Here is a 27,716-nt window from a genome sequence, read left to right on the forward strand (position 1 = left end):
ATACTGCTACTGTAATACTGCTACTGTAATACTGCTACTGTAATACTGCTACTGCAATACTTCTACTGTAATACTGCTACTGTAATACTGCTACTGCAATACTGCTACTGCAATACTGCTACTGCAATATTGCTACTGCAATACTTCTACTGCAATACTTCTACTGCAATACTTCTACTGCAATACTTCTACTGCGATACTGCTACTGCGATACTGCAATACTGCTACTGCAATACTTCTACTGCAATACTTCTACTGCAATACTGCTACTGCAATACTTCTACTGTAATACTTCTACTGTAATACTTCTACTGCAATACTGCTACTGCAATACTGCTACTGCGATACTGCTACTGCAATACTTCTACTGCGATACTGCTACTGCAATACTGCTACTGCAATACTGCTACTGCAATACTGCTACTGCAATACTTCTACTGCGATACTGCTACTGCAATACTGCTACTGCAATACTTCTACTGCAATACTGCTACTGTAATAGTTCTACTGCAATACTTCTACTGTAATACTTCTACTGCAATACTGCTACTGCTAATGCAATGAAAAAATACAATCTAAACAAGTTAAACCGCCACTGAATGAAGTAGAAGGCCATTTATCTTGATTTGAGTATTTATTTTTGTAATTCCATGCTTGTTTTTTTAGGAAAACCATATATTTGATTTTATTTGTCAAAACAACAATTGTTCTTCCAGTTCGTTGTTTCATTTGTGTTTTTCCCGCTCAGTGTTCAGACGGAGAAGAGTCTGTACTGCGTCTTCCCCGGCGCTCGCTGGCTCACACTGGTCTTGGAAAAGTGAGTTCTTTTCTACACTAATGATGAATCTGTATTTTTAGATTTTTATGTTCTTCGTGTTGAAGTGTTTTGTAGATGGTTAGCGTTAGCGCCAAAATTAGCATACATACACGCTAACACCCTCATAATAAAAAAATCTTAAATCTAACGTTATTCTGGAAAATCAATCAAACTGAAAACACAGCGGCCACGACAGTTTGACAAGAAAAGGTTTTGTTTTACCCAACAAACTTTATAAACGTTTTTTTGAGAGTAACTGATATCTTAGGTCGCGCTTGAAAAAGAGGTTTTGAGTCTGAAGGTTCCTCTGCTCTGATGGTTCTGAGTCTGAAGGTTCCTCTGCTCTGATGGTTTTGAGTCTGAAGGTTCCTCTGCTCTGATGGTTCTGAGTCTGAAGGTTCCTCTGCTCTGATGGTTTTGAGTCTGAAGGTTCTGATGGTTTTCTCTTCTTTCAGAATGAAACGGGCCAAAGAAGCTCAAGCTGCGTCTGCTCCTCCCAAAACCACTCTGTTCTCCATCCTCTCGTCCAGCGTGACTCCGCCCGGCACCACCACCACGAGGTCTGAACCCACCTCTGACCCAGCGAGCTCCACAGAAGCGGCGAGCTCCTCCTCCGTGTTCTCCACAGAAGCGGCGAGCTCCTCCTCCGTGTTCTCCACAGAAGCGGCGAGCTCCTCCTCCGTGTTCTCCACAGACCCGGCGAGCTCCTCCTCCGTGTTCTCCACAGAGGCGGCGAGCTCCTCCTCCGTGTTCTCCACAGAAGCGGCGAGCTCCTCCTCTGTGTTCTCCACAGACCCGGCGAGCTCCTCCTCCGTGTTCTCCACAGACCCGGCGAGCTCCTCCTCCGTGTTCTCCACAGAAGCGGCGAGCTCCTCCTCCGTGTTCTCCACAGACCCGGCGAGCTCCACAGATGTGGCGAGCTCCTCAGATGTGGCGAGCTCCTCAGATGTGGCGAGCTCCTCAGATGTGGCGAGCTCCTCAGATGTGGCGAGCTCCTCAGATGTGGCGAGCTCCGCAGCTTCCGAGATGTCTTCTGGAGAAACCGACTACTACTAGATTTAGTTTTACAATTACAATTTAAACTTATCTTTTAAAATTTGTTTTCAGTTTTTACAATGCATTTGGAAACTATTTATTTGACTAAATTAAGCGAAAATCTTGTATTTATTTCTGAATACTGACAGATTCACTTACTGTCCATTTTGGAATGTATTTATTTTGTAGTTTGGTTTTATTTTAAAAATAATGTTTTGTGAAACTGAAATGTAAATAAAGTTGAAAAATCTTAAATCATGACTTTTACTGACGGGATTCAAAGAAAATGTATGATTCATTTTACAGACTGGAGTCTAAAAATGTATTTAATAAATGTACCAGGGCCAGTGTTTGATATTAGAGCGCCCTCTGCTGGTCCCAGTGGATCACGTCACAAAAAGGACATGAATCATGCACACCTCCACCACCAGATGGCGCAGTGAACACTAGTGTCAGACTTCCATTACTACTCTGATTACTTTTAGTCCAAAGCACTGGAAGAAGAACTTTTAGGACTACGACAAAGTCTAAGGAATAAAGTCTGGCGGTGATTCAACACTCGGATGCCAACCGCCATAAAACAACAACAACAACAACAGTTCTAATTACTATTACTATAGTAAAGTTACTTTGAAAGTGTAATCTGATAAGTGAGTAGTGTGTACCTGGCCCAGCAGTGACCTCTGACCTCTGGCTGGATCTGAACCAGGACCTGAACCAGGACCAGGACCAGGACCTGAACCAGGACCTGAACCAGGACCAGGACCAGGACCTGAACCAGGACCTGAACCAGGACCTGAACCAGGATCTGAACCAGGACCAGGACCAGGACCTGAACCAGGACCTGAACCAGGACCTGAACCAGGACCTGAACCAGGATCTGAACCAGGATCTGAACCAGGACCAGGACCAGGACCTGAACCAGGACCTGAACCAGGACCTGAACCAGGACCTGAACCAGGATCTGAACCAGGACCAGGACCAGGACCTGAACCAGGACCTGAACCAGGATCTGCAGGGACATAACAAGTAAATCAAACAAACAAGAGCTACATTCACAGTCTTGATTTTAGTCCCTTGTTATTTTGAGCTTTTAGACTTTTACTACTTTAAAAAGAAAACGACACTCAACAAATCAATTATTCTGAAACTTAAATATTCAAAACAAACGTCTGCGACTGTCGCCTCCAAAGAAACTGACCATAAATGTGACGTTTAAAAGTAGTTTAATATATACATATATATACATATACAAACAGAAAACAGAGTGTGGCGTCTGAGGTTCTAGTCCTGGTTTAGTCCTGGTTTAGTCCAGGTTTAGTCCTGCTCTAGTCCTGCTCTAGTCCTGCTCTAGTCCTGGTTTAGTCCTGGTTTAGTCCAGGTTTAGTCCTGGTTTAGTCAAGGTTTAGTCCTGGTTTAGTCCAGGTTTAGTCCTGGTTTAGTCCTGGTTTAGTCCTGGTTTAGTCCAGGTTTAGTCCTGGTTTAGTCCTGCTCTAGTTCTGCTCTAGTCCTGGTTTAGTCCTGGTTTAGTCCCGTTATAGCACAGTGGTCTCAGTCTGCAGTATGGACTGTGCCCTGCCGTTCCTCTGGGGGGCGCTGTTGTTGATGGTGCAGTGCAGCTCAGGCTTCAGAGACAAACTGCTCCAGCTCCGATGCAGCTCGGCCTGAACCTGAGACACAACTCACGTTTCACACTCAACAAAAGCACCTCGTGCTGTGGGCCGCTATGGGCCACTATGGGCCACTATGGGCCGCTATGGGCCACTGTGGGCCGCTATGGGCCACTATGGGCCACTATGGGCCGCTATGGGCCACTGTGGGCCGCTATGGGCCGCTGTGGGCCACTATGGGCCGCTATGGGCCGCTGTGGGCCGCTATGGGCCGCTGTGGGCCACTATGGGCCGCTATGGGCCGCTGTGGGCCGCTATGGGCCGCTGTGGGCCACTATGGGCCGCTATGGGCCACTGTGGGCCGCTATGGGCCACTGTGGGATACTGCTCGCCCTGCGATGGTCCATCGGCCATCGTTGCAGGGGCGCTCTGTTACAGGGCGCTCTGTTACGGGGGCGCTCTGTTACGGGGCGCTCTGTTACGGGGGCGCTCTGTTACGGGGGCGCTCTGTTACAGGGCGCTCTGTTGCAGGGGGCGCTCTGTTACAGGGGGCGCTCTGTTACGGGGGCGCTCTGTTACAGGGCGCTCTGTTACAGGGGGCGCTCTGTTACAGGGGGCGCTCTGTTACGGGGGCGCTCTGTTACAGGGCGCTCTGTTGCAGGGGGCGCTCTGTTACAGGGCGATCTGTTGCAGGGGCCGCTCTGTTACGGGGGGCGCTCTGTTACAGGGCGCTCTGTTACAGGGGGCGCTCTGCTGCGGGGGCGCTCTGTTACAGGGCGCTCTGTTGCAGGGGGCGCTCTGTTACAGGGGGCGCTCTGTTACGGGGGCGCTCTGTTACAGGGCGCTCTGTTGCAGGGGGCGCTCTGTTACGGGGGCGCTCTGTTACAGGGCACTCTGTTGCAGGGGGCGCTCTGTTGCAGGGGGCGCTCTGTTACGGGGGCCGCTCTGTTACGGGGGCGCTCTGTTACGGGGGCGCTCTGTTACAGGGGGCTCTGTTGCAGGGGGCGCTCTGTTACAGGGCGCTCTGTTACAGGGGGCGCTCTGCTGCGGGGGGCGCTCTGTTACGGGGGCGCTCTGTTACGGGGGCGCTCTGTTACGGGGGCGCTCTGTTACAGGGGGCTCTGTTGCAGGGGGCGCTCTGTTGCAGGGGGCGCTCTGTTACAGGGGGCGCTCTGTTACGGGGGCGCTCTGTTACAGGGCGCTCTGTTGCAGGGGGCGCTCTGTTACAGGGGGCGCTCTGTTACGGGGGCGCTCTGTTACGGGGCGCTCTGTTACGGGGGCGCTCTGTTACGGGGGCGCTCTGTTACGGGGGCGCTCTGTTACGGGGGCGCTCTGTTACAGGGGGCGCTCTGTTACGGGGGCGCTCTGTTACAGGGCGCTCTGTTGCAGGGGGCGCTCTGTTACAGGGGGCGCTCTGTTACGGGGGCGCTCTGTTACAGGGCGCTCTGTTGCAGGGGGCGCTCTGTTACAGGGCGCTCTGTTGCAGGGGGCGCTCTGCTGCGGGGGCGCTCTGTTACAGGGCGCTCTGTTGCAGGGGGCGCTCTGTTACAGGGGGCGCTCTGTTACGGGGGCGCTCTGTTACAGGGCGCTCTGTTGCAGGGGGCGCTCTGTTACGGGGGCGCTCTGTTACAGGGCACTCTGTTGCAGGGGGCGCTCTGTTGCAGGGGGCGCTCTGTTACAGGGCGCTCTGTTACAGGGGGCGCTCTGCTGCGGGGGGCGCTCTGTTACGGGGGCGCTCTGTTACGGGGGCGCTCTGTTACGGGGGCGCTCTGTTACAGGGCGCTCTGCTGCGGGGGGCGCTCTGTTACGGGGGCGTTCTGTTGCAGGGGGCGCTCTGTTACGGGGGCGCTCTGTTACAGGGCGCTCTGTTGCAGGGGGTGCTCTGTTACAAGGGGCGCTCTGCTGCGGGGGGCGCTCTGTTACAGGGCGCTCTGTTACGGGGGCGCTCTGTTACGGGGGCGCTCTGTTACGGGGGCGCTCTGTTGCAGGGGGCGCTCTGTTACAAGGGGCGCTCTGTTACGGGGGCGCTCTGTTACAGGGGGCGCTCTGTTACGGGGGCGCTCTGTTGCAGGGGGCGCTCTGTTACAGGGCGATCTGTTGCAGGGGCGCTCTGTTACAGGGCGCTCTGTTACGGGGTGCGCTCTGCTGCGGGGGGCGCTCTGTTGCAGGGGGCGCTCTGTTGCAGGGGGCGCTCTGTTACAGGGCGCTCTGTTACGGGGGCGCTCTGTTACGGGGGCGCTCTGTTACGGGGGCGCTCTGTTACGGGGCGGTCAGTTACAGGGCGCTTTGTTACGGGGGCGCTCTGTTGCAGGGGGCGCTCTGTTACAGGGGGCGCTCTGTTACGGGGGCGCTCTGTTACAGGGCGATCTGTTGCAGGGGCCGCTCTGTTACAGGGCACTCTGTTGCAGGGGGCGCTCTGTTGCAGGGGGCGCTGTGTTACAGGGCGCTCTGTTACAGGGCGCTCTGTTACGGGGGGCGCTCTGCTGCGGGGGGCGCTCTGTTACGGGGGCGCTCTGTTACGGGGGCGCTCTGTTACGGGGGCGCTCTGTTACGGGGGCGCTCTGTTACAGGGCGCTCTGCTGCGGGGGGCGCTCTGTTACGGGGGCGCTCTGTTGCAGGGGGCGCTCTGTTACGGGGGCGCTCTGTTACGGGGGCGCTCTGTTACAGGGCGCTCTGTTGCAGGGGGCGCTCTGTTACAGGGGGCGCTCTGTTACGGGGGCGCTCTGTTACGGGGGCGCTCTGTTACAGGGCGCTCTGTTGCAGGGGGCGCTCTGTTACAGGGGGCGCTCTGTTACGGGGCAATCTGTTGCAGGGGGCGCTCTGTTACGGGGGCGCTCTGTTACAGGGCACTCTGTTGCAGGGGGCGCTCTGTTACAGGGGGCGCTCTGTTACGGGGGCGCTCTGTTACGGGGGCGCTCTGTTACGGGGGCGCTCTGTTACAGGGCGCTCTGTTACGGGGGCGCTCTGTTACAGGGCGCTCTGTTACGGGGGCGGTCCGTTGCAGGGGGCGCTCTGTTGCAGGGGGCGCTCTGTTACAGAGCGCTCTGTTACGGGGGCGCTCTGTTACGGGGCACTCTGTTGCAGGGGGCGCTCTGTTACAGGGGGCGCTCTGTTACGGGGGGCGCTCTGTTACGGGGGCGCTCTGTTACGGGGGCGCTCTGTTACGGGGGCGCTCTGTTACAGGGCGCTCTGTTACAGGGCGCTCTGTTGCAGGGGGTGCTCTGTTACAGGGCGCTCTGTTACGGGGGCGCTCTGTTACAGGGCGCTCTGTTACAGGGCGCTCTATTACAGGGCGCTCTGTTACGGGGGCGCTCTGTTACAGGGCGCTCTGTTACAGGGAGCTCTATTACAGAGCGCTCTGTTACGGGGGCGCTCTGTTACGGGGCACTCTGTTGCAGGGGGCACTCTGTTACAGGGGGCGCTCTGTTACGGGGGCGCTCTGTTACGGGGGCGCTCTGTTACGGGGGCGCTCTGTTACAGGGCGATCTGTTGCAGGGGCGGTCTGTTACAGGGCGCTCTGTTACGGGGTGCGCTCTGCTGCGGGGGGCGCTCTGTTGCAGGGGGCGCTCTGTTGCAGGGGGCGCTCTGTTACAGGGCGCTCTGTTACGGGGGCGCTCTGTTACGGGGGCGCTCTGTTACGGGGGCGCTCTGTTACGGGGCGGTCAGTTACAGGGCGCTTTGTTACGGGGGCGCTCTGTTACAGGGGGCGGTCTGTTACGGGGGCGCTCTGTTACGGGGGCGCTCTGTTACAGGGCGCTCTGTTGCAGGGGGCGCTCTGTTACAGGGGGGGCTCTGTTACGGGGGCGCTCTGTTACAGGGCGCTCTGTTGCAGGGGGCGCTCTGTTACAGGGCGATCTGTTGCAGGGGCCGCTCTGTTACGGGGGCGCTCTGTTGCAGGGGGCGCTCTGTTGCAGGGGGCGCTGTGTTACAGGGCGCTCTGTTACAGGGGGCGCTCTGCTGCGGGGGGCGCTCTGTTACGGGGGCGCTCTGTTACGGGGGCGCTCTGTTAAGGGGGCGCTCTGTTACAGGGCGCTCTGCTGCGGGGGGCGCTCTGTTACGGGGGCGCTCTGTTGCAGGGGGCGCTCTGTTACGGGGGCGCTCTGTTACGGGGGCGCTCTGTTACAGGGCGCTCTGTTGCAGGGGGCGCTCTGTTACAGGGGGCGCTCTGTTACGGGGGCGCTCTGTTACGGGGGCGCTCTGTTACAGGGCGCTCTGTTGCAGGGGGCGCTCTGTTACAGGGGGCGCTCTGTTACGGGGCAATCTGTTGCAGGGGGCGCTCTGTTACGGGGGCGCTCTGTTACAGGGCACTCTGTTGCAGGGGGCGCTCTGTTACGGGGGCGCTCTGTTACGGGGGCGCTCTGTTACGGGGGCGCTCTGTTACAGGGCGCTCTGTTACGGGGGCGCTCTGTTACAGGGCGCTCTGTTACGGGGGCGGTCCGTTGCAGGGGGCGCTCTGTTGCAGGGGGCGCTCTGTTACAGGGGGCGCTCTTTTACGGGGGCGCTCTGTTACGGGGGCGCTCTGTTACGGGGGCGCTCTGTTACGGGGGCGCTCTGTTACAGGGCGCTCTGTTACAGGGCGCTCTGTTGCAGGGGGTGCTCTGTTACAGGGCGCTCTGTTACGGGGGCGCTCTGTTACAGGGCGCTCTGTTACAGGGCGCTCTATTACAGGGCGCTCTGTTACGGGGGCGCTCTGTTACAGGGCGCTCTGTTACAGGGCGCTCTATTACAGAGCGCTCTGTTACGGGGCACTCTGTTGCAGGGGGCGCTCTGTTACAGGGGGCGCTCTGTTACAGGGGGCGCTCTGTTACGGGGGCGCTCTGTTACGGGGGCGCTCTGTTACGGGGGCGCTCTGTTACGGGGGCGCTCTGTTACAGGGCGCTCTGTTACAGGGCGCTCTGTTGCAGGGGGTGCTCTGTTACAGGGCGCTCTGTTACGGGGGCGCTCTGTTACAGGGCGCTCTGTTACAGGGCGCTCTATTACAGGGCGCTCTGTTACGGGGGCGCTCTGTTACAGGGCGCTCTGTTACAGGGCGCTCTGTTGCAGGGGGCGCTTTGTTACAGGGTGCTCTGTTGCAGGGGGTGCTCTGTTACGGGGGCGCTCTGTTACGGGGGCGCTCTGTTACGGGGGCGCTCTGTTACGGGGGCGCTCTGTTACAGGGCGCTCTGTTACAGGGCGCTCTGTTGCAGGGGGTGCTCTGTTACAGGGCGCTCTGTTACGGGGGCGCTCTGTTACAGGGCGCTCTGTTACAGGGCGCTCTGTTACGGGGGCGCTCTGTTACAGGGCGCTCTGTTACAGGGCGCTCTGTTGCAGGGGGCGCTTTGTTACAGGGTGCTCTGTTGCAGGGGGCGCTCTGTTACGGGGGCGCTCTGTTACGGGGGCGCTCTGTTACGGGGGCGCTCTGTTACAGGGCGCTCTGTTACGGGGGCGCTCTGTTACAGGGCGCTCTGTTACGGGGCACTCTGTTACGGGGGGCGCTCTGTTAAAGGGGGCGCTCTGTTACGGGGGCGCTCTGTTACGGGGGCGCTCTGTTACGGGGGCGCTCTGTTACAGGGCACTCTGTTGCAGGGGGCGCTCTGTTACGGGGGCGCTCTGTTACGGGGGCGCTCTGTTACAGGGCGCTCTGTTGCAGGGGGCGCTCTGTTACAGGGGGCGCTCTGTTACGGGGGCGCTCTGTTACGGGGGCGCTCTGTTACGGGGGCGCTCTGTTACAGGGCGCTCTGTTACAGGGCGCTCTGTTACGGGGGCGCTCTGTTACAGGGGGCGCTCTGTTACGGGGCGCTCTGTTACAGGGCGCTCTGTTGCAGGGGGCGCTCTGTTACAGGGCGCTCTGTTACGGGGGCGCTCTGTTACAGGGCGCTCTGTTACAGGGCGCTCTGTTACGGGGGCGCTCTGTTACAGGGCGCTCTGTTGCAGGGGGCGCTTTGTTACAGGGTGCTCTGTTGCAGGGGGCGCTCTGCAGGGGGCTCTGTTGCAGGGGGCGCTCTGTTACAGGGTGCTCTGTTGCAGGGGGCGCTCTGCAGGGGGCTCTGTTGCAGGGGGCACTCTGTTACAGGGTGCTCTGTTGCAGGGGGCGCTCTGCAGGGGGCTCTGTTGCAGGGGGCGCTCTGCAGGGGGCTCTGTTGCAGGGGGCACTCTGTTACAGGGTGCTCTGTTGCAGGGGGCGCTCTGCAGGGGGCTCTGTTGCAGGGGGCGCTCTGCAGGGGGCTCTGTTGCAGGGGGCGCTCTGCAGGGGGCTCTGTTGCAGGGTCGCTCTGTTACAGGGTGCTCTGTTGCAGGGGCGCTCTGCAGGGGGCTCTGTTGCAGGGGGCGCTCTGCAGGGGGCTCTGTTGCAGGGGGCGCTCTGCAGGGGGCTCTGTTGCAGGGGGCGCTCTGTTACAGGGTGCTCTGTTGCAGGGGGCGCTCTGTTACAGGGTGCTCTGTTGCAGGGGGCGCTCTGCAGGGGGCTCTGTTGCAGGGGGCGCTCTGCAGGGGGCTCTGTTGCAGGGGGCACTCTGTTACAGGGTGCTCTGTTGCAGGGGGCGCTCTGCAGGGGGCTCTGTTGCAGGGGGCACTCTGTTACAGGGTGCTCTGTTGCAGGGGGCGCTCTGCAGGGGGCTCTGTTGCAGGGGGCGCTCTGCAGGGGGCTCTGTTGCAGGGGGCACTCTGTTACAGGGTGCTCTGTTGCAGGGGGCACTCTGCAGGGGGCTCTGTTGCAGGGGGCGCTCTGCAGGGGGCTCTGTTGCAGGGGGCGCTCTGCAGGGGGCTCTGTTGCAGGGTCGCTCTGTTACAGGGTGCTCTGTTGCAGGGGCGCTCTGCAGGGGGCTCTGTTGCAGGGGGCGCTCTGCAGGGGGCTCTGTTGCAGGGGGCGCTCTGCAGGGGGCTCTGTTGCAGGGGGCGCTCTGTTACAGGGTGCTCTGTTGCAGGGGGCGCTCTGTTACAGGGTGCTCTGTTGCAGGGGGCGCTCTGCAGGGGGCTCTGTTGCAGGGGGCGCTCTGCAGGGGGCTCTGTTGCAGGGGGCACTCTGTTACAGGGTGCTCTGTTGCAGGGGGCGCTCTGCAGGGGGCTCTGTTGCAGGGGGCGCTCTGCAGGGGGCTCTGTTGCAGGGGGCACTCTGTTACAGGGTGCTCTGTTGCAGGGGGCGCTCTGCAGGGGGCTCTGTTGCAGGGGGCGCTCTGCAGGGGGCTCTGTTGCAGGGGGCGCTCTGCAGGGGGCTCTGTTGCAGGGGGCACTCTGTTACAGGGTGCTCTGTTGCAGGGGGCGCTCTGCAGGGGGCTCTGTTGCAGGGGGCGCTCTGTTACAGGGTGCTCTGTTGCAGGGGGCGCTCTGTTACAGGGGGCGCTCTGCAGGGGGCTCTGTTGCAGGGGGCACTCTGTTACAGGGTGCTCTGTTGCAGGGGGCGCTCTGCAGGGGGCTCTGTTGCAGGGGGCGCTCTGTTACAGGGGGCTCTGTTGCAGGGGGCGCTCTGTTACAGGGTGCTCTGTTGCAGGGGGCGCTCTGTTACAGGGGGCGCTCTGCAGGGGGCTCTGTTGCAGGGGGCGCTCTGCAGGGGGCTCTGTTGCAGGGGGCGCTCTGCAGGGGGCTCTGTTGCAGGGGGCGCTCTGCAGGGGGCTCTGTTGCAGGGGGCACTCTGTTACAGGGTGCTCTGTTGCAGGGGGCGCTCTGTTACAGGGGGCGCTCTGCAGGGGGCTCTGTTGCAGGGGGCACTCTGTTACAGGGTGCTCTGTTGCAGGGGGCGCTCTGCAGGGGGCTCTGTTGCAGGGGGCGCTCTGTTACAGGGGGCTCTGTTGCAGGGGGCGCTCTGTTACAGGGTGCTCTGTTGCAGGGGGCACTCTGTTACAGGGTGCTCTGTTGCAGGGGGCGCTCTGTTACAGGGGGCGCTCTGCAGGGGGCTCTGTTGCAGGGGGCACTCTGTTACAGGGTGCTCTGTTGCAGGGGGCGCTCTGCAGGGGGCTCTGTTGCAGGGGGCGCTCTGTTACAGGGGGCTCTGTTGCAGGGGGCGCTCTGCAGGGGGCTCTGTTGCAGGGGGCGCTCTGCAGGGGGCTCTGTTGCAGGGGGCGCTCTGCAGGGGGCTCTGTTGCAGGGGGCGCTCTGTTACAGGGGGCTCTGTTGCAGGGGGCGCTCTGTTACAGGGTGCTCTGTTGCAGGGGGCACTCTGTTACAGGGTGCTCTGTTGCAGGGGGCGCTCTGTTACAGGGGGCGCTCTGCAGGGGGCTCTGTTGCAGGGGGCACTCTGTTACAGGGTGCTCTGTTGCAGGGGGCGCTCTGCAGGGGGCTCTGTTGCAGGGGGCGCTCTGTTACAGGGGGCTCTGTTGCAGGGGGCGCTCTGCAGGGGGCTCTGTTGCAGGGGGCGCTCTGCAGGGGGCTCTGTTGCAGGGGGCGCTCTGTTACAGGGGGCGCTCTGCAGGGGGCTCTGTTGCAGGGGGCACTCTGTTACAGGGTGCTCTGTTGCAGGGGGCGCTCTGCAGGGGGCTCTGTTGCAGGGGGCGCTCTGCAGGGGGCTCTGTTGCTAAAGAGTGACGAGTGAAGGTAAATACTCACTTCACTGTTGAGGAAACAGTAGAGAACAGCCACGATCAGACCCTGAAAACCACGTTCACATTAACATCTGTGCAGGACCGAGGAGCCACGTGATTGGCTGACGGCAGCAGGGGGCGTGTACCTGGAAGGACCCGAGTCCGAGCTCGAACAGGATCTTCAGCTGACGCAGCGTTTTGTCGTCAGAGTCGATGTAGACGAAGAGCACGTAGTTGACTCCAAACAGAGGGATCAGCAGCAGCGTGGACTTGGTCAGACGCCTGGGACACAAGCAGCTTTAGAAACGCCGAGGAGCAGTTCAATCAGACGAGGAGTGAGAAAGTGTGCTGCCCGGTGGTGGAGGCAGCAGCACATATGCCACGGCCGCAGTGTCGTGAGTCTGACTCTGTTTGCTGCATGTCCTCCCTTCTCTCATCCCCACGTCCCGTCTGATAAAGCACGTACTTGTACTGCGAGTCTGATAAAGCACGTACTTGTACTGCGAGTCTGATAAAGCACGTATTTGTACTGCGAGTCTGACGAAGCGCGTACTTGTACTGCAAGTCTGACGAAGCGCGTACTTGTACTGCGATTCCGATAAAGCGCGTACTTGTACTGCGAGTCTGATGAAGCGCGTACTTGTACTGCGAGTCTGATAAAGCGCGTACTTGTACTGCGAGTCTGATGAAGCGCGTACTTGTACTGCGAGTCTGATAAAGCGCGTACTTGTACTGCGAGTCTGATAAAGCGCGTACTTGTACTGCGAGTCTGATAAAGCGCGTACTTGTACTGCGAGTCTGATAAAGCGCGTACTTGTACTGCGAGTCTGATAAAGCGCGTACTTGTACTGCGAGTCTGATAAAGCGCGTACTTGTACTGCGAGTCTGACGAAGCGCGTACTTGTACTGCGAGTCTGACGAAGCACGTACTTGTACTGCGAGTCTGAAGAAGCACGTACTTGTACTGCGAGTCTGAAGAAGCACGTACTTGTACTGCGAGTCTGAAGAAGCACGTACTTGTACTGCGAGTCTGAAGAAGCACGTACTTGTACTGCGAGTCTGATAAAGCGCGTACTTGTACTGCGAGTCTGATAAAGCGCGTACTTGTACTGCGAGTCTGATAAAGCGCGTACTTGTACTGCGAGTCTGACAAAGCGCGTACTTGTACTGCGAGTCTGACGAAGCGCGTACTTGTACTGCGAGTCTGACAAAGCGCGTACTTGTACTGCGAGTCTGATAAAGCGCGTACTTGTACTGCGAGTCTGATAAAGCGCGTACTTGTACTGCGAGTCTGATAAAGCGCGTACTTGTACTGCGAGTCTGATAAAACGCGTACTTGTACTGCGAGTCTGATAAAGCGCGTACTTGTACTGCGAGTCTGATAAAGCGCGTACTTGTACTGCGAGTCTGATAAAGCGCGTACTTGTACTGCGAGTCTGATAAAGCGCGTACTTGTACTGCGAGTCTGATAAAGCGCGTACTTGTACTGCGAGTCTGATAAAGCGCGTACTTGTACTGCGAGTCTGATAAAGCGCGTACTTGTACTGCGAGTGCTGGTTTCCTCTGACGCTGCAGCGAAGCTTCTGCACCAGGATGTGGACGATGCTGATGAAGAGCAGGAAGTTCACCTGAGACCAAACACACGCCTGTCAGGCTCCGACACCATAACGACTAAACACTGGCATCAAACCAGCTCCTGATGAGTCATTAGAGCTCGTTTCCCTGGCAACAAACGATGACATTTATTTCTTACTTAATTATTTATGAAGCGTTATTTCACCAGGTGAGAAATATCAGTGTGATGCTTCCACATGTATGTAACGCAGCTTTCTCTGGTTCTGGTTCCACATGTATGTAACGCAGCTTTCTCTGGTTCTGGTTCCACACGTATGTAATGCAGCTTTCTCTGGTTCTGGTTCCACACGTATGTAATGCAGCTTTCTCTGGTTCTGGTTCCACACGTATGTAACGCAGCTTTCTCTGGTTCTGGTTCCACATGTATGTAACGCAGCTTTCTCTGGTTCCACACGTATGTAACGCAGCTTTCTCTGGTTCCACACGTATGTAACGCAGCTTTCTCTGGTTCCACACGTCTGTAATGCAGCTTTCTCTGGTTCTGGTTCCACACGTATGTAACGCAGCTTTCTCTGGTTCCACACGTCTGTAATGCAGCTTTCTCTGGTTCTGGTTCCACATGTATGTAACGCAGCTTTCTCTGGTTCCACACGTCTGTAATGCAGCTTTCTCTGGTTCTGGTTCCACATGTGTGTAACGCAGCTTTCTCTGGTTCCACACGTATGTAACGCAGCTTTCTCTGGTTCTGGTTCCACATGTATGTAACGCAGCTTTCTCTGGTTCCACACGTCTGTAATGCAGCTTTCTCTGGTTCCACACGTATGTAACGCAGCTTTCTCTGGTTCTGGTTCCACACGTATGTAACGCAGCTTTCTCTGGTTCCACACGTATGTAACGCAGCTTTCTCTGGTTCCACACGTATGTAACGCAGCTTTCTCTGGTTCTGGTTCCACACGTATGTAACGCAGCTTTCTCTGGTTCCACACGTATGTAACGCAGCTTTCTCTGGTTCTGGTTCCACATGTATGTAACGCAGCTTTCTCTGGTTCCACACGTCTGTAATGCAGCTTTCTCTGGTTCTGGTTCCACATGTATGTAACGCAGCTTTCTCTGGTTCCACACGTCTGTAATGCAGCTTTCTCTGGTTCCACACGTATGTAATGCAGCTTTCTCTGGTTCTGGTTCCACACGTATGTAATGCAGCTTTCTCTGGTTCTGGTTCCACACGTATGTAACGCAGCTTTCTCTGGTTCCACACGTATGTAACGTAGCTTTCTCTGGTTCCACACGTATGTAACGCAGCTTTCTCTGGTTCCACACGTATGTAACGCAGCTTTCTCTGGTTCCACACGTATGTAACGCAGCTTTCTCTGGTTCTGGTTCCACACGTATGTAACGCAGCTTTCTCTGGTTCCACACGTATGTAACGCAGCTTTCTCTGGTTCTGGTTCCACATGTATGTAACGCAGCTTTCTCTGGTTCCACACGTCTGTAATGCAGCTTTCTCTGGTTCCACACGTATGTAATGCAGCTTTCTCTGGTTCTGGTTCCACACGTATGTAATGCAGCTTTCTCTGGTTCTGGTTCCACACGTATGTAACGCAGCTTTCTCTGGTTCCACACGTATGTAACGTAGCTTTCTCTGGTTCCACACGTATGTAACGCAGCTTTCTCTGGTTCCACACGTATGTAACGCAGCTTTCTCTGGTTCCACACGTATGTAACGCAGCTTTCTCTGGTTCCACACGTATGTAATGCAGCTTTCTCTGGTTCTGGTTCCACACGTATGTAACGCAGCTTTCTCTGGTTCCACACGTATGTAACGTAGCTTTCTCTGGTTCCACATGTATGTAACGCAGCTTTCTCTGGTTCCACACGTATGTAACGTAGCTTTCTCTGGTTCCACACGTATGTAACGCAGCTTTCTCTGGTTCCACACGTATGTAACGCAGCTTTCTCTGGTTCCACACGTATGTAATGCAGCTTTCTCTGGTTCCACACGTATGTAACGCAGCTTTCTCTGGTTCCACACGTATGTAACGCAGCTTTCTCTGGTTCTGGTTCCACACGTATGTAACGCAGCTTTCTCTGGTTCCACACGTATGTAACGCAGCTTTCTCTGGTTCCACACGTATGTAACGCAGCTTTCTCTGGTTCCACACGTATGTAACGCAGCTTTCTCTGGTTCCACACGTATGTAACGCAGCTTTCTCTGGTTCTGGTTCCACACGTATGTAACGCAGCTTTCTCTGGTTCCACACGTATGTAACGCAGCTTTCTCTGGTTCCACACGTATGTAACGCAGCTTTCTCTGGTTCCACATGTATGTAACGTAGCTTTCTCTGGTTCCACACGTATGTAATGCAGCTTTCTCTGGTTCCACACGTATGTAACGTAGCTTTCTCTGGTTCTGGTTCCACACGTATGTAACGCAGCTTTCTCTGGTTCCACACGTATGTAACGCAGCTTTCTCTGGTTCCACACGTATGTAACGCAGCTTTCTCTGGTTCCACACGTATGTAACGCAGCTTTGTCTGGTTCCACACGTATGTAACGCAGCTTTCTCTGGTTCCACACGTATGTAACGCAGCTTTCTCTGGTTCCACACGTATGTAACGCAGCTTTCTCTGGTTCCACACGTATGTAATGCAGCTTTCTCTGGTTCTGGTTCCACATGTATGTAACGCAGCTTTCTCTGGTTCCACACGTCTGTAATGCAGCTTTCTCTGGTTCCACACGTATGTAATGCAGCTTTCTCTGGTTCTGGTTCCACACGTATGTAATGCAGCTTTCTCTGGTTCTGGTTCCACACGTATGTAACGCAGCTTTCTCTGGTTCCACACGTATGTAACGTAGCTTTCTCTGGTTCCACACGTATGTAACGCAGCTTTCTCTGGTTCCACACGTATGTAACGCAGCTTTCTCTGGTTCCACACGTATGTAACGCAGCTTTCTCTGGTTCCACACGTATGTAACGCAGCTTTCTCTGGTTCCACACGTATGTAACGCAGCTTTCTCTGGTTCTGGTTCCACACGTATGTAACGCAGCTTTCTCTGGTTCCACACGTATGTAACGCAGCTTTCTCTGGTTCCACACGTATGTAACGCAGCTTTCTCTGGTTCCACACGTATGTAATGCAGCTTTCTCTGGTTCCACACGTATGTAACGCAGCTTTCTCTGGTTCCACACGTATGTAATGCAGCTTTCTCTGGTTCCACATGTATGTAACGTAGCTTTCTCTGGTTCCACACGTATGTAACGCAGCTTTCTCTGGTTCCACACATATGTAATGCAGCTTTCTCTGGTTCCACATGTATGTAACGTAGCTTTCTCTGGTTCCACACGTATGTAACGTAGCTTTCTCTGGTTCCACACATATGTAATGCAGCTTTCTCTGGTTCCACACATATGTAACGCAGCTTTCTCTGGTTCTGGTTCCACACGTATGTAACGCAGCTTTCTCTGGTTCCACACGTATGTAACGCAGCTTTCTCTGGTTCCACACGTATGTAACGCAGCTTTCTCTGGTTCCACACGTATGTAACGCAGCTTTCTCTGGTTCCACATGTATGTAACGTAGCTTTCTCTGGTTCCACACGTATGTAATGCAGCTTTCTCTGGTTCCACACGTATGTAACGCAGCTTTCTCTGGTTCCACACGTATGTAATGCAGCTTTCTCTGGTTCCACACGTATGTAACGCAGCTTTCTCTGGTTCCACACGTATGTAATGCAGCTTTCTCTGGTTCCACACGTATGTAACGTAGCTTTCTCTGGTTCCACACGTATGTAACGCAGCTTTCTCTGGTTCCACACGTATGTAACGCAGCTTTCTCTGGTTCCACACGTATGTAATGCAGCTTTCTCTGGTTCCACACGTATGTAACGCAGCTTTCTCTGGTTCCACACGTATGTAACGCAGCTTTCTCTGGTTCCACACGTATGTAACGCAGCTTTCTCTGGTTCCACACGTATGTAACGCAGCTTTCTCTGGTTCCACACGTATGTAACGCAGCTTTCTCTGGTTCTACACGTATGTAACGCAGCTTTCTCTGGTTCCACACGTATGTAACGCAGCTTTCTCTGGTTCCACACGTATGTAACGCAGCTTTCTCTGGTTCCACACGTATGTAACGCAGCTTTCTCTGGTTCCACACGTATGTAACGCAGCTTTCTCTGGTTCCACACGTATGTAACGCAGACTCACCATGACAGACGCCATGATGGGCCAGTTGATGAGTCTGCTCGGGACCGGGCTCTCGTCGATCTCCCAACACCTGAGAGTTTAGAAGAGAGTGTTACCGTGTTACCGCCTTTACTTGCTCAGAACCCGACACGTACTGACCCATGTTTGTGCCACAGTTGCCCCGGGACACGCTGGTGGAGGCGTGGCTGCCATTTAATTTCCGTGAGCAACAGAACTCTGCATGTGAGGGGCGTGGCTAAAGCCTCCTCGCCGCGTTTGAACCTCTCTTTATGTCATGCTAATGCTAATGTTAGACGCATTATGAGCTGGAAATATCAGATTGTGGCTCTTGACAAAGCGAGTGCCGTGCGGCCATAAACAGGAAACAGCTGTTGCTAACGCGCTAGCTTTGTGTTGCTAAGGCTCCACATAGTCATTAGCATCAGTGAAACACGGAGCTTTAGCACCAGATCAAGTCAGAGTTTGAAGATGAAGAGGAAGTGTCACTTTTAGTCACGTTTTTGGGATTGTTTTTAGACAGATCCAAAGTGAACCAGTGGAAACGTGGCGTGCGGGGTAAATCCTCACCAAGTGTCGTCCAGGTTTATTCTGCAGACGACCCACGCCGACATGAAGACCAGAGGGATGCCTGAAAGAGAGAGAGAGAGAGGGATGAGAAAGAGAGGGATGAGAAAGAGAGGAGTGTTTCAGATCCAGAGCAGAGAACGTGTTATGACAGAAAGAACGTCTGGAGCCGAGCCGAAGGGAAACAAGAGGACGAGAAACAGCTGCAGAGAGACAAGACGGAGAGAGAGAGAGAGGAGAGAGAGAGAGAGAGAGAGAGGAGAGAGAGGAGAGAGAGAGAGAGAGAGAGGAGAGAGAGAGGAGAGAGAGAGAGGAGAGAGAGAGAGTGATGAAAGAGAGAGAGAGGAGAGAGTGATGAGAGAGAGAGAGAGAGAGAGAGAGAGTGATGAAAGAGAGAGAGAGGAGAGAGTGATGAGAGAGAGAGGAGAGAGAGAGAGAGAGAGAGAGAGAGAGAGGAGAGAGAGAGAGAGGAGAGAGAGAGAGGAGAGAGTGATGAAAGAGAGAGAGAGGAGAGAGTGATGAGAGAGAGAGAGAGGAGAGAGTGATGAGAGAGAGAGGAGAGAGAGAGAGAGGAGAGAGAGAGAGGAGAGAGAGAGAGAGAGAGGAGAGAGTGATGAGAGAGAGAGAGAGGAGAGAGTGATGAGAGAGAGAGGAGAGAGAGAGAGAGAGGAGAGAGTGATGAGAGAGAGAGAGAGGAGAGAGTGATGAGAGAGAGAGGAGAGAGAGAGAGAGGAGAGAGAGAGAGAGAGAGGAGAGAGAGGAGTGAGAGAGAGAGAGAGAGAGGAGAGAGTGATGAAAGAGAGAGAGAGGAGAGAGTGATGAGAGAGAGAGGAGAGAGAGAGAGAGGAGAGAGAGAGAGAGAGGAGAGAGAGAGAGAGAGAGAGTATTACCCAACCAATGGTTATTATATTACATTAGTTTATGTATTTATTACATTAGTTTGTCATTTATGTCATTATTACATTAGTTAATGTCATTTATGTCATTATTACATTAGTTAATGTCATTTATGTCATTATTACATTAGTTTGTCATTTATGCCTTTTTTACATTAGTTTGTCATTATTACATTAGGTTGTCATTTATGTCATTATTACATTAGTTAATGTCATTTATGTCATTATTACATTAGTTTGTCATTATTACATTAGGTTGTCATTTATGTCATTATTACATTAGTTTGTCATTATATCATTAGTTTGTCATTTATGTCATTATTACATTAGTTAATGTCATTTATGTCATTATTACATTAGTTTGTCATTTATGCCTTTTTTACATTAGTTTGTCATTATTACATTAGGTTGTCATTTATGTCATTATTACATTAGTTTGTCATTATATCATTAGTTTGTCATTTATGTCATTATTACATTAGTTAATGTCATTTATGTCATTATTACATTAGTTTGTCATTTATGCCTTTTTTACATTAGTTTGTCATTATTACATTAGGTTGTCATTTATGTCATTATTACATTAGTTTGTCATTATATCATTAGTTTGTCATTTATGTCATTATTACATTAGTTAATGTCATTTATGTCATTATTACATTAGTTTGTCATTTATGCCTTTTTTACATTAGTTTGTCATTATTACATGAGTTTATGTCATTATTACTTGAGTCTTACCCCAGCCGACGGCCATGTAAACCTGCAGCCTGATGCAGTAGCTGTGGACGACCAGCAGGAGCGTGTGCAGGTACAGACCCTCCACCAGGAGCCAGAAGAAGTTCGCCATCACAAAGTAGTTAAACAGGACCACGCTGGCCTTACAGCCGACCTGCAGGGGGCGCCACAGCATCACACAGTATTTAAACAGGACCACGCTGGCCTTACAGCCGACCTGCAGGGGGCGCCACAGCATCACACAGTATTTAAACAGGACCACGCTGGCCTTACAGCCGACCTGCAGGGGGCGCCACAGCATCACACAGTATTTAAACAGGACCACGCTGGCCTTACAGCCGACCTGCAGGGGGCGCCACAGCATCACACAGTATTTAAACAGGACCACGCTGGCCTTACAGCCGACCTGCAGGGGGCGCCACAGCATCACACAGTATTTAAACAGGACCACGCTGGCCTTACAGCCGACCTGCAGGGGGCGCCACAGCATCACACAGTATTTAAACAGGACCACGCTGGCCTTACAGCCGACCTGCAGGGGGCGCCACAGCATCACACAGTATTTAAACAGGACCACGCTGGCCTTACAGCCGACCTGCAGGGGGCGCCACAGCATCACACAGTATTTAAACAGGACCACGCTGGCCTTACAGCCGACCTGCAGGGGGCGCCACAGCATCACACAGTATTTAAACAGGACCACGCTGGCCTTACAGCCGACCTGCAGGGGGCGCCACAGCATCACACAGTATTTAAACAGGACCACGCTGGCCTTACAGCCGACCTGCAGGGGGCGCCACAGCATCACACAGTATTTAAACAGGACCACGCTGGCCTTACAGCCGACCTGCAGGGGGCGCCACAGCATCACACAGTATTTAAACAGGACCACGCTGGCCTTACAGCCGACCTGCAGGGGGCGCCACAGCATCACACAGTATTTAAACAGGACCACGCTGGCCTTACAGCCGACCTGCAGGGGGCGCCACAGCATCACACAGTATTTAAACAGGACCACGCTACTAGTGGTAGTAGAAGTATTTGCAGAAGTAGTGGTAGTAGAAGTATTTGCAGAAGTAGTGGTAGTAGAAGTAATAGAAGTATTTGCGGTAGTAGTGGTAGTAGAAGACAACCAGGACTAAACCAGATCAAAACCAGGTCTAAACCAAGACTAAACCAGGACTAAACCAGGACTAAACCAGATCAGCAGCAGTAGTGGTAGTAGAAGTATTTGCAGTAGTAGTGGTAGTATTTGCAGTAGTAGTAGTGGTAGAAGAAGTATTTGCAGTAGTAGTGGTAGTATTTGCAGCAGTAGTAGTGGTAGTAGAAGTATTTGCAGTAGTAGTGGTAGTATTTGCAGCAGTAGTAGTGGTAGTAGAAGTATTTGCAGTAGTAGTGGTAGTATTTGCAGTAGTAGTAGTGGTAGTAGAAGTATTTGCAGTAGTAGAGGTAGTATTTGCAGCAGTAGTAGTGGTAGTAGAAGTATTTGCAGTAGTAGTGGTAGTATTTGCAGTAGTAGTAGTGGTAGTAGAAGTATTTGCAGTAGTAGAGGTAGTATTTGCAGCAGTAGTAGTGGTAGTAGAAGTATTTGCAGTAGTAGTGGTAGTATTTGCAGTAGTAGTAGTGGTAGTAGAAGTATTTGCAGTAGTAGAGGTAGTATTTGCAGCAGTAGTAGTGGTAGTAGAAGTATTTGCAGTAGTAGTGGTAGTATTTGCAGTAGTAGTAGTGGTAGTAGAAGTATTTGCAGTAGTAGAGGTAGTATTTGCAGCAGTAGTAGTGGTAGTAGAAGTATTTGCAGTAGTAGTGGTAGTATTTGCAGTAGTAGTAGTGGTAGTAGAAGTATTTGCAGTAGTAGAGGTAGTATTTGCAGCAGTAGTAGTGGTAGTAGAAGTATTTGCAGTAGTAGTGGTAGTATTTGCAGTAGTAGTAGTGGTAGTAGAAGTATTTGCAGTAGTAGAGGTAGTATTTGCAGTAGTAGTAGTGGTAGTAGAAGTATTTGCAGTAGTAGAGGTAGTATTTGCAGTAGTAGTAGTGGTAGAAGTATTTGCAGTAGTAGAGGTAGTATTTGCAGTAGTAGTAGTGGTAGAAGTATTTGCAGTAGTAGTAGTGGTAGAAGAAGTATTTGCAGTAGTAGTGGTAGTATTTGCAGTAGTAGTAGTGGTAGTAGAAGTATTTGCAGTAGTAGAGGTAGTATTTGCAGTAGTAGTAGTGGTAGTAGAAGTATTTGCAGTAGTAGAGGTAGTATTTGCAGTAGTAGTAGTGGTAGAAGTATTTGCAGTAGTAGTAGTCGTACCAGTGAGGGCTGAGTACTGCAGTCCTGGGCGTCGGCCTCAGAGAACAGGAGGCCGTCCTTGATGAGGACGGCCACAGCTCGGAGCATGAAGGACAGGAACAGGTTGAGGTGGATGTAGTTCCTCGTGCAGCGCAGCCTCCTGCATCACAGATCAGACTCGTAATCAACACTCATCGCTCTTTGAATCACCTCCGAGTGTCAAAGTGTAGAGTGTGACCTGAAGGAGCAGACGACGATGGAGCTGGAGAGCAGAGAGACAAACGACAAACTGTGGCCCACGGTTGAGATGATCCACACCACTTTGTAGAACAGCAACTGCACAGAACATGATACAAGTATTAGGACTAAACCAGGACTAAACCAGGTCTAAAGCAGGACTAAACCAGGACTAAAGCAGGACAAAAGCAGGACTAAAGCAGGACAAAAGCAGGACTAAAGCAGGACTAAACCAGGACAAAAGCAGGACTAAAGCAGGACTAAAGCAGGACTAAAGCAGGTCTAAAGCAGGACTAAAGCAGGACTAAAGCAGGACTAAAGCAGGTCTAAAGCAGGACTAAAGCAGGACTAAAGCAGGACTAAAGCAGGACAAAAGCAGGACTAAAGCAGGACTAAAGCAGGACTAAAGCAGGTCTAAAGCAGGACTAAAGCAGGTCTAAAGCAGGACTAAAGCAGGACTAAAGCAGGACAAAAGCAGGACTAAAGCAGGACTAAACCAGGACAAAAGCAGGACTAAAGCAGGACTAAAGCAGGTCTAAAGCAGGACTAAAGCAGGACTAAAGCAGGACTAAAGCAGGACTAAAGCAGGACTAAAGCAGGACTAAAGCAGGACAAAAGCAGGACTAAAGCGGGTCTAAAGCGGGTCTAAAGCGGGACTAAAGCAGGACTAAAGCAGGACTAAAGCAGGACTAAAGCAGGACTAAAGCAGGTCTAAAGCAGGACTAAAGCAGGTCTAAAGCAGGACTAAAGCAGGACTAAAGCAGGACTAAAGCAGGTCTAAAGCAGGACTAAAGCAGGACTAAAGCAGGACTAAAGCAGGACAAAAGCAGGACTAAAGCAGGACAAAAGCAGGACTAAAGCAGGACTAAACCAGGACAAAAGCAGGACTAAAGCAGGACTAAAGCAGGTCTAAAGCAGGACTAAAGCAGGACTAAAGCAGGACTAAAGCAGGACTAAAGCAGGACTAAAGCAGGTCTAAAGCAGGACTAAAGCAGGACTAAAGCAGGACTAAAGCAGGACAAAAGCAGGACTAAAGCAGGACAAAAGCAGGACTAAAGCAGGACTAAACCAGGACAAAAGCAGGACTAAAGCAGGACTAAAGCAGGTCTAAAGCAGGACTAAAGCAGGACTAAAGCAGGACTAAAGCAGGACTAAAGCAGGACAAAAGCAGGACTAAAGCAGGACTAAAGCAGGACTAAAGCAGGTCTAAAGCAGGACTAAAGCAGGACTAAAGCAGGACTAAAGCGGGACTAAAGCAGGACTAAAGCAGGACTAAAGCAGGACTAAAGCAGGACTAAAGCAGGTCTAAAGCAGGACTAAAGCAGGACTAAAGCAGGACTAAAGCAGGACTAAAGCAAGTCTAAAGCAGGACTAAACCAGGACTAAACCAGGACTAAAGCAGGACTAAACCAGGACTAAACCAGGACTAAAGCAGGTCTAAACCAGGACAAAAGCAGGACTAAAGCAGGACTAAAGCAGGACTAAAGCAGGACTAAACCAGGACTAAACCAGGTCTAAACCAGGACTAAAGCAGGACTAAACCAGGACTAAAGCAGGACTAAAGCAGGACTAAAGCAGGACTAAAGCAGGACTAAACCAGGACTAAAGCAGGACTAAAGCAGGACTAAAGCAGGTCTAAAGCAGGACTAAAGCAGGACTAAAGCAGGACTAAAGCAGGTCTAAAGCAGGTCTAAAGCAGGACTAAACCAGGACAAAAGCAGGACTAAAGCAGGTCTAAAGCAGGACTAAAGCAGGTCTAAAGCAGGTCTAAAGCAGGACTAAACCAGGACAAAAGCAGGACTAAAGCAGGTCTAAAGCAGGACTAAAGCAGGACTAAAGCAGGACTAAAGCAGGACTAAAGCAGGACTAAACCAGGACAAAAGCAGAACTAAAGCAGGACTAAACCAGGACTAAAGCAGGACTAAAGCAGGTCTAAACCAGGACAAAAGCAGGACTAAACCAGGACTAAACCAGGACTAAACCAGGACTAAACCAGGACTAAAGCAGGACTAAACCAGGACTAAAGCAGGACTAAAGCAGGACTAAAGCAGGACTAAAGCAGGACTAAAGCAGGTCTAAACCAGGACTAAAGCAGGTCTAAACCAGGACTAAAGCAGGTCTAAACCAGGACTAAACCAGGACTAAAGCAGGTCTAAACTAGGACTAAAGCAGGACTAAAGCAGGATTAAACCAGGACTAAAGCAGGACTAAAGCAGGATTAAAGCAGGACTAAAGCAGGATTAAAGCAGGACTAAACCAGGACTAAAGCAGGTCTAAACCAGGACTAAAGCAGGTCTAAACCAGGACTAAACCAGGACTAAAGCAGGACTAAACCAGGACTAAAGCAGGACTAAAGCAGGATTAAAGCAGGACTAAAGCAGGACTAAAGCAGGATTAAAGCAGGACTAAACCAGGACTAAACCAGAATCAGAACCAGGATCAGAATGAAACTGTTATTTTAGCCGTCGAGAGTCAAACGATTATTTCTGTTGCACACGAGACGATTCGAGGTCGAAATGTGGAGACTGAAGGTCATTTTGATTGAATATCGCCTCAGTTTTTGTTCTAAACGATCTTCAAATTAGAAATTATCATCATGTTTCATATTCTCTAACTACAAGTCTGTTCCAAACGGCGCCGCACGACAGAGTCTGTGGTTCTGGACTCGGACCTGTGCGGAATCGTCGGCGACGCTGGAGCTGCAGGCCGAGTGGAGGACCGGGTAAACTCTGGACCAGCCTCGCTCGCTGCAGTTACGGCTCAACGTGCCTGAAAAACACACGTTACTTCCACAAAACACACGATGAAGTGAATTGAACATTACGACACACAAAGTACACGAGACTCTGAGGGCAAAGGTCAAGACGTGTGAGAATCATACGCCTCGTTTATCTCAAACAAACTCCCCCACGTTAAGCAACGGCAGATACACGTTTGGAAATATTTATACTTCAAATGTGGTCTGAGGGAGGGCATCTGATGTGGAGGGGGGAGGAGGGGGGAGGAGAAGGGGGGGGAGGAGAGAGGAGGAGCAGAAGGGAGGGCATTTGACTCACGGGGGGGGAGGAGGAGGAGGAGGAGGGGGGGAGGAGGAGAGCGAGGAGGAGCAGAAGGGAGGGCATTTGACTCACGGGGTAGGAGGAGGGAGGAAGGAGGAGGGAGGAAGGATGAGGGATGAGGGAGGAAGGAGGAAGGAGGAGGGAGGGAGGAAGGAGAAGGGAGGGAGGAAAGAGGAGGGATGGGGGAGGGAGGAGGGGAGAGAGGAAGACGGGGGAAGAGGAGGAGGAGGAGGGAGGGCATCTGACTCACGGGAGGAGGGGGAAGGAGGGGGAGGGCATCTGACCATTCTTGTTGAAGAGTCGCTCAAGGGGGGAGGGGCAGGGCAGAGTGACCGTCTGACCCACAGACGCACTTCGCCAACACAGGAAGTCGGCCCATTCGCCAAGGCAACCTGTCGACGACACACGTGTCAGTTCCTGTTCAGACTGACTTCAAACACAACAGTTAACGTGAGCAGTAGTAGTAGTAGTAGTAGTAGTAGTAGTAGTAGTTGTTACAGCAGTAGTAGTAGTAGTAACAGCAGGAGTAGTAGTACTAACAGCAGTACTAACAGCAGTAGTAAGAGTAGTAGTAGTAGTAGTAGTAGTAGTAGTAGTAGTAGTAGTAGTAGTAGTAGTAGTAGCAGTAGCAGTAGCAGTAGCAGTAGCAGTAGCAGTAGTACTAGTAGTAGTAGTAGTAGTAGTAGTAGTAGTAGTAGTAGTTGTTACAGCAGTAGTAGTAGTAGTAGTAGTACCTGAGGTGAGAGGCGTGTGCTGCAGGTCCCTCTCACACTCTGCTCTGTTCTTCTGCAGTTCCCAGTAAAACTGACAGTGAGGAAACTTACTCCAAACCTGTCAATCACAGACAAAACATGAAAGCCCTCATAGGCCACACCTCCTAAATGTGGAGCTAATGTGTGAGGAAACACGCTGCATCGCCATGGCAACAAGGCCGCTGACCTTTTTGATTGGCATGTCATTGTGCCAAGCTTAATTTTTTCCATTAATAATTTTTCTCACGCATCACCATGACAACGAGAGCTAACATACAGCATGATTTTTATTATTTTTATCAAGAGGACAGAGCTGTATTATAATCCTATGATTTATAATTCACTTATGACAGATGTGAAGAAGAAGAACCAAGCTTCCTGCAGTACTGCTCAGCGGCCTGTAGAGGTCACTAGAGGACACTGTGACTTCAGCCGAGCTTCAGCAGTAGAAGAGAGGGGGAAACAGGCTTATTTACATATATTTAGGACTGATTTATATAAATATGTGACACACGGCCATTTAAGATATTATTGTTTTATTTTACTACTACTACTACTCCTGCTGTAACTACTACTACTACTACTACTCCTGCTGTAACTACTACTACTACTACTACTACTACTACTACTACTACTACTACTACTACTACTACTACTACTACTACTACTACTACTACTACTACTACTACTACTACTACTACTACTACTACTACTACTACTACTACTACTACTACTGCTGTTAGTACTACTACTCCTGCTGTTACTACTACTACTCCGGCTGTTACTACTACTACTACTGCTGTAACAACTACTACTACTACTACTACTACTTTGAGGCACTTTGTCCATGTTAGATCAGACACGACAAAAACACTTCTCATTCATTGATAAAACCCTTCAGTCTGTTTGTGCTTAATGACTTCACCATAAACGTTGAGGAGGAGTTTTGTTCAGATGGAGATAAGGGTCAGACATGAAGCAGACCAGAGCTGTTCATCTGACCTTTCACCTCCAGAAGAAAACCTCCTCATGTGTCACAGAAACATCCACTCAAGTCAGAAAAAGAGTTTGAAAAAGCAAAACGTTTTAAACATTTCAGTTCAACTGTCGGCTGTTCACATCACTCTCCAGTCCTGGTTTAGTCCTGGTTTAGTCCTGGTTTAGACCTGGTTTAGACCTGGTTTAGTCCTGGTTTAGTCCTGGTTTAGTCCTGGTTTAGTCCTGGTTTAGACCTGGTTTAGACCTGGTTTAGTCCTGGTTTAGACCTGGTTTAGACCTGGTTTAGTCCTGGTTTAGTCCTGGTTTAGTCCTGGTTTAGTCCTGGTTTAGACCTGGTTTAGTCCTGGTTTAGTCCTGGTTTAGACATGGTTTAGACATGGTTTAGACCTGGTTTAGACCTGGTTTAGTCGTGGTTTAGTCCTGGTTTGGACCTGGTTTAGTCCTGGTTAGTCCTAGTTTAGACCTG

General features: G+C 52.2%; 2 protein-coding genes across 3 annotated transcripts in view; one reads left to right on the top strand and one right to left on the bottom strand.

Moving 5' to 3' along the window:
- The window catches only part of LOC140364869 (uncharacterized), a 3,661-nt gene extending 1,668 nt beyond the window's left edge, over window positions 1-1,993 (top strand). For both annotated transcript variants that reach the window (XM_072451256.1, XM_072451257.1), the window contains exons 3-4: window positions 749-817; window positions 1,273-1,993. In XM_072451256.1, the coding sequence (XP_072307357.1) occupies window positions 749-817; window positions 1,273-1,873 (670 nt within the window). In that variant the 3' untranslated portion in view covers window positions 1,874-1,993. The remainder of the gene's footprint in view (window positions 1-748; window positions 818-1,272) is intronic.
- A 1,245-nt stretch (window positions 1,994-3,238) lies between these two features.
- vipr2 (vasoactive intestinal peptide receptor 2) lies at window positions 3,239-26,453 on the bottom strand. The gene is made up of 13 exons (XM_072451295.1): window positions 26,439-26,453; window positions 26,234-26,330; window positions 25,784-25,891; window positions 25,112-25,209; window positions 22,442-22,539; window positions 22,225-22,363; window positions 19,935-20,085; window positions 18,304-18,364; window positions 17,737-17,806; window positions 13,494-13,582; window positions 12,101-12,236; window positions 11,980-12,021; window positions 3,239-3,522 (listed from the first exon to the last, which is right to left on the bottom strand). Exons 1-13 carry the CDS (start codon window positions 26,451-26,453, stop codon window positions 3,388-3,390), a joined length of 1,239 nt encoding a protein of 412 aa, XP_072307396.1. The 3' UTR covers window positions 3,239-3,387.
- Window positions 26,454-27,716: the final 1,263 nt, after the last annotated feature.

The sequence above is a fragment of the Eucyclogobius newberryi genome, unplaced genomic scaffold, assembly GCF_026437365.1.
Source record: "Eucyclogobius newberryi isolate DKJ021-1_F unplaced genomic scaffold, fEucNew1.0.hap1 SCAF_18, whole genome shotgun sequence".
In the NCBI taxonomy this organism is placed as follows: Eukaryota; Metazoa; Chordata; class Actinopteri; order Gobiiformes; family Gobiidae; genus Eucyclogobius; species Eucyclogobius newberryi.

Bases quoted from the DNA above. Each gene is read 5' to 3' on its own strand.
- vipr2 (XM_072451295.1), bottom strand. The intron at 13,583-17,736 runs GTGAGTCTGCGT...GTTTGGTCTCAG, and splicing joins CCATCATGGCGTCTGTCATG to GTGAACTTCCTGCTCTTCAT. The intron at 12,237-13,493 runs GTACGCGCTTTA...CTTGTGTCCCAG, and splicing joins AACCAGCACTCGCAGTACAA to GCGTCTGACCAAGTCCACGC.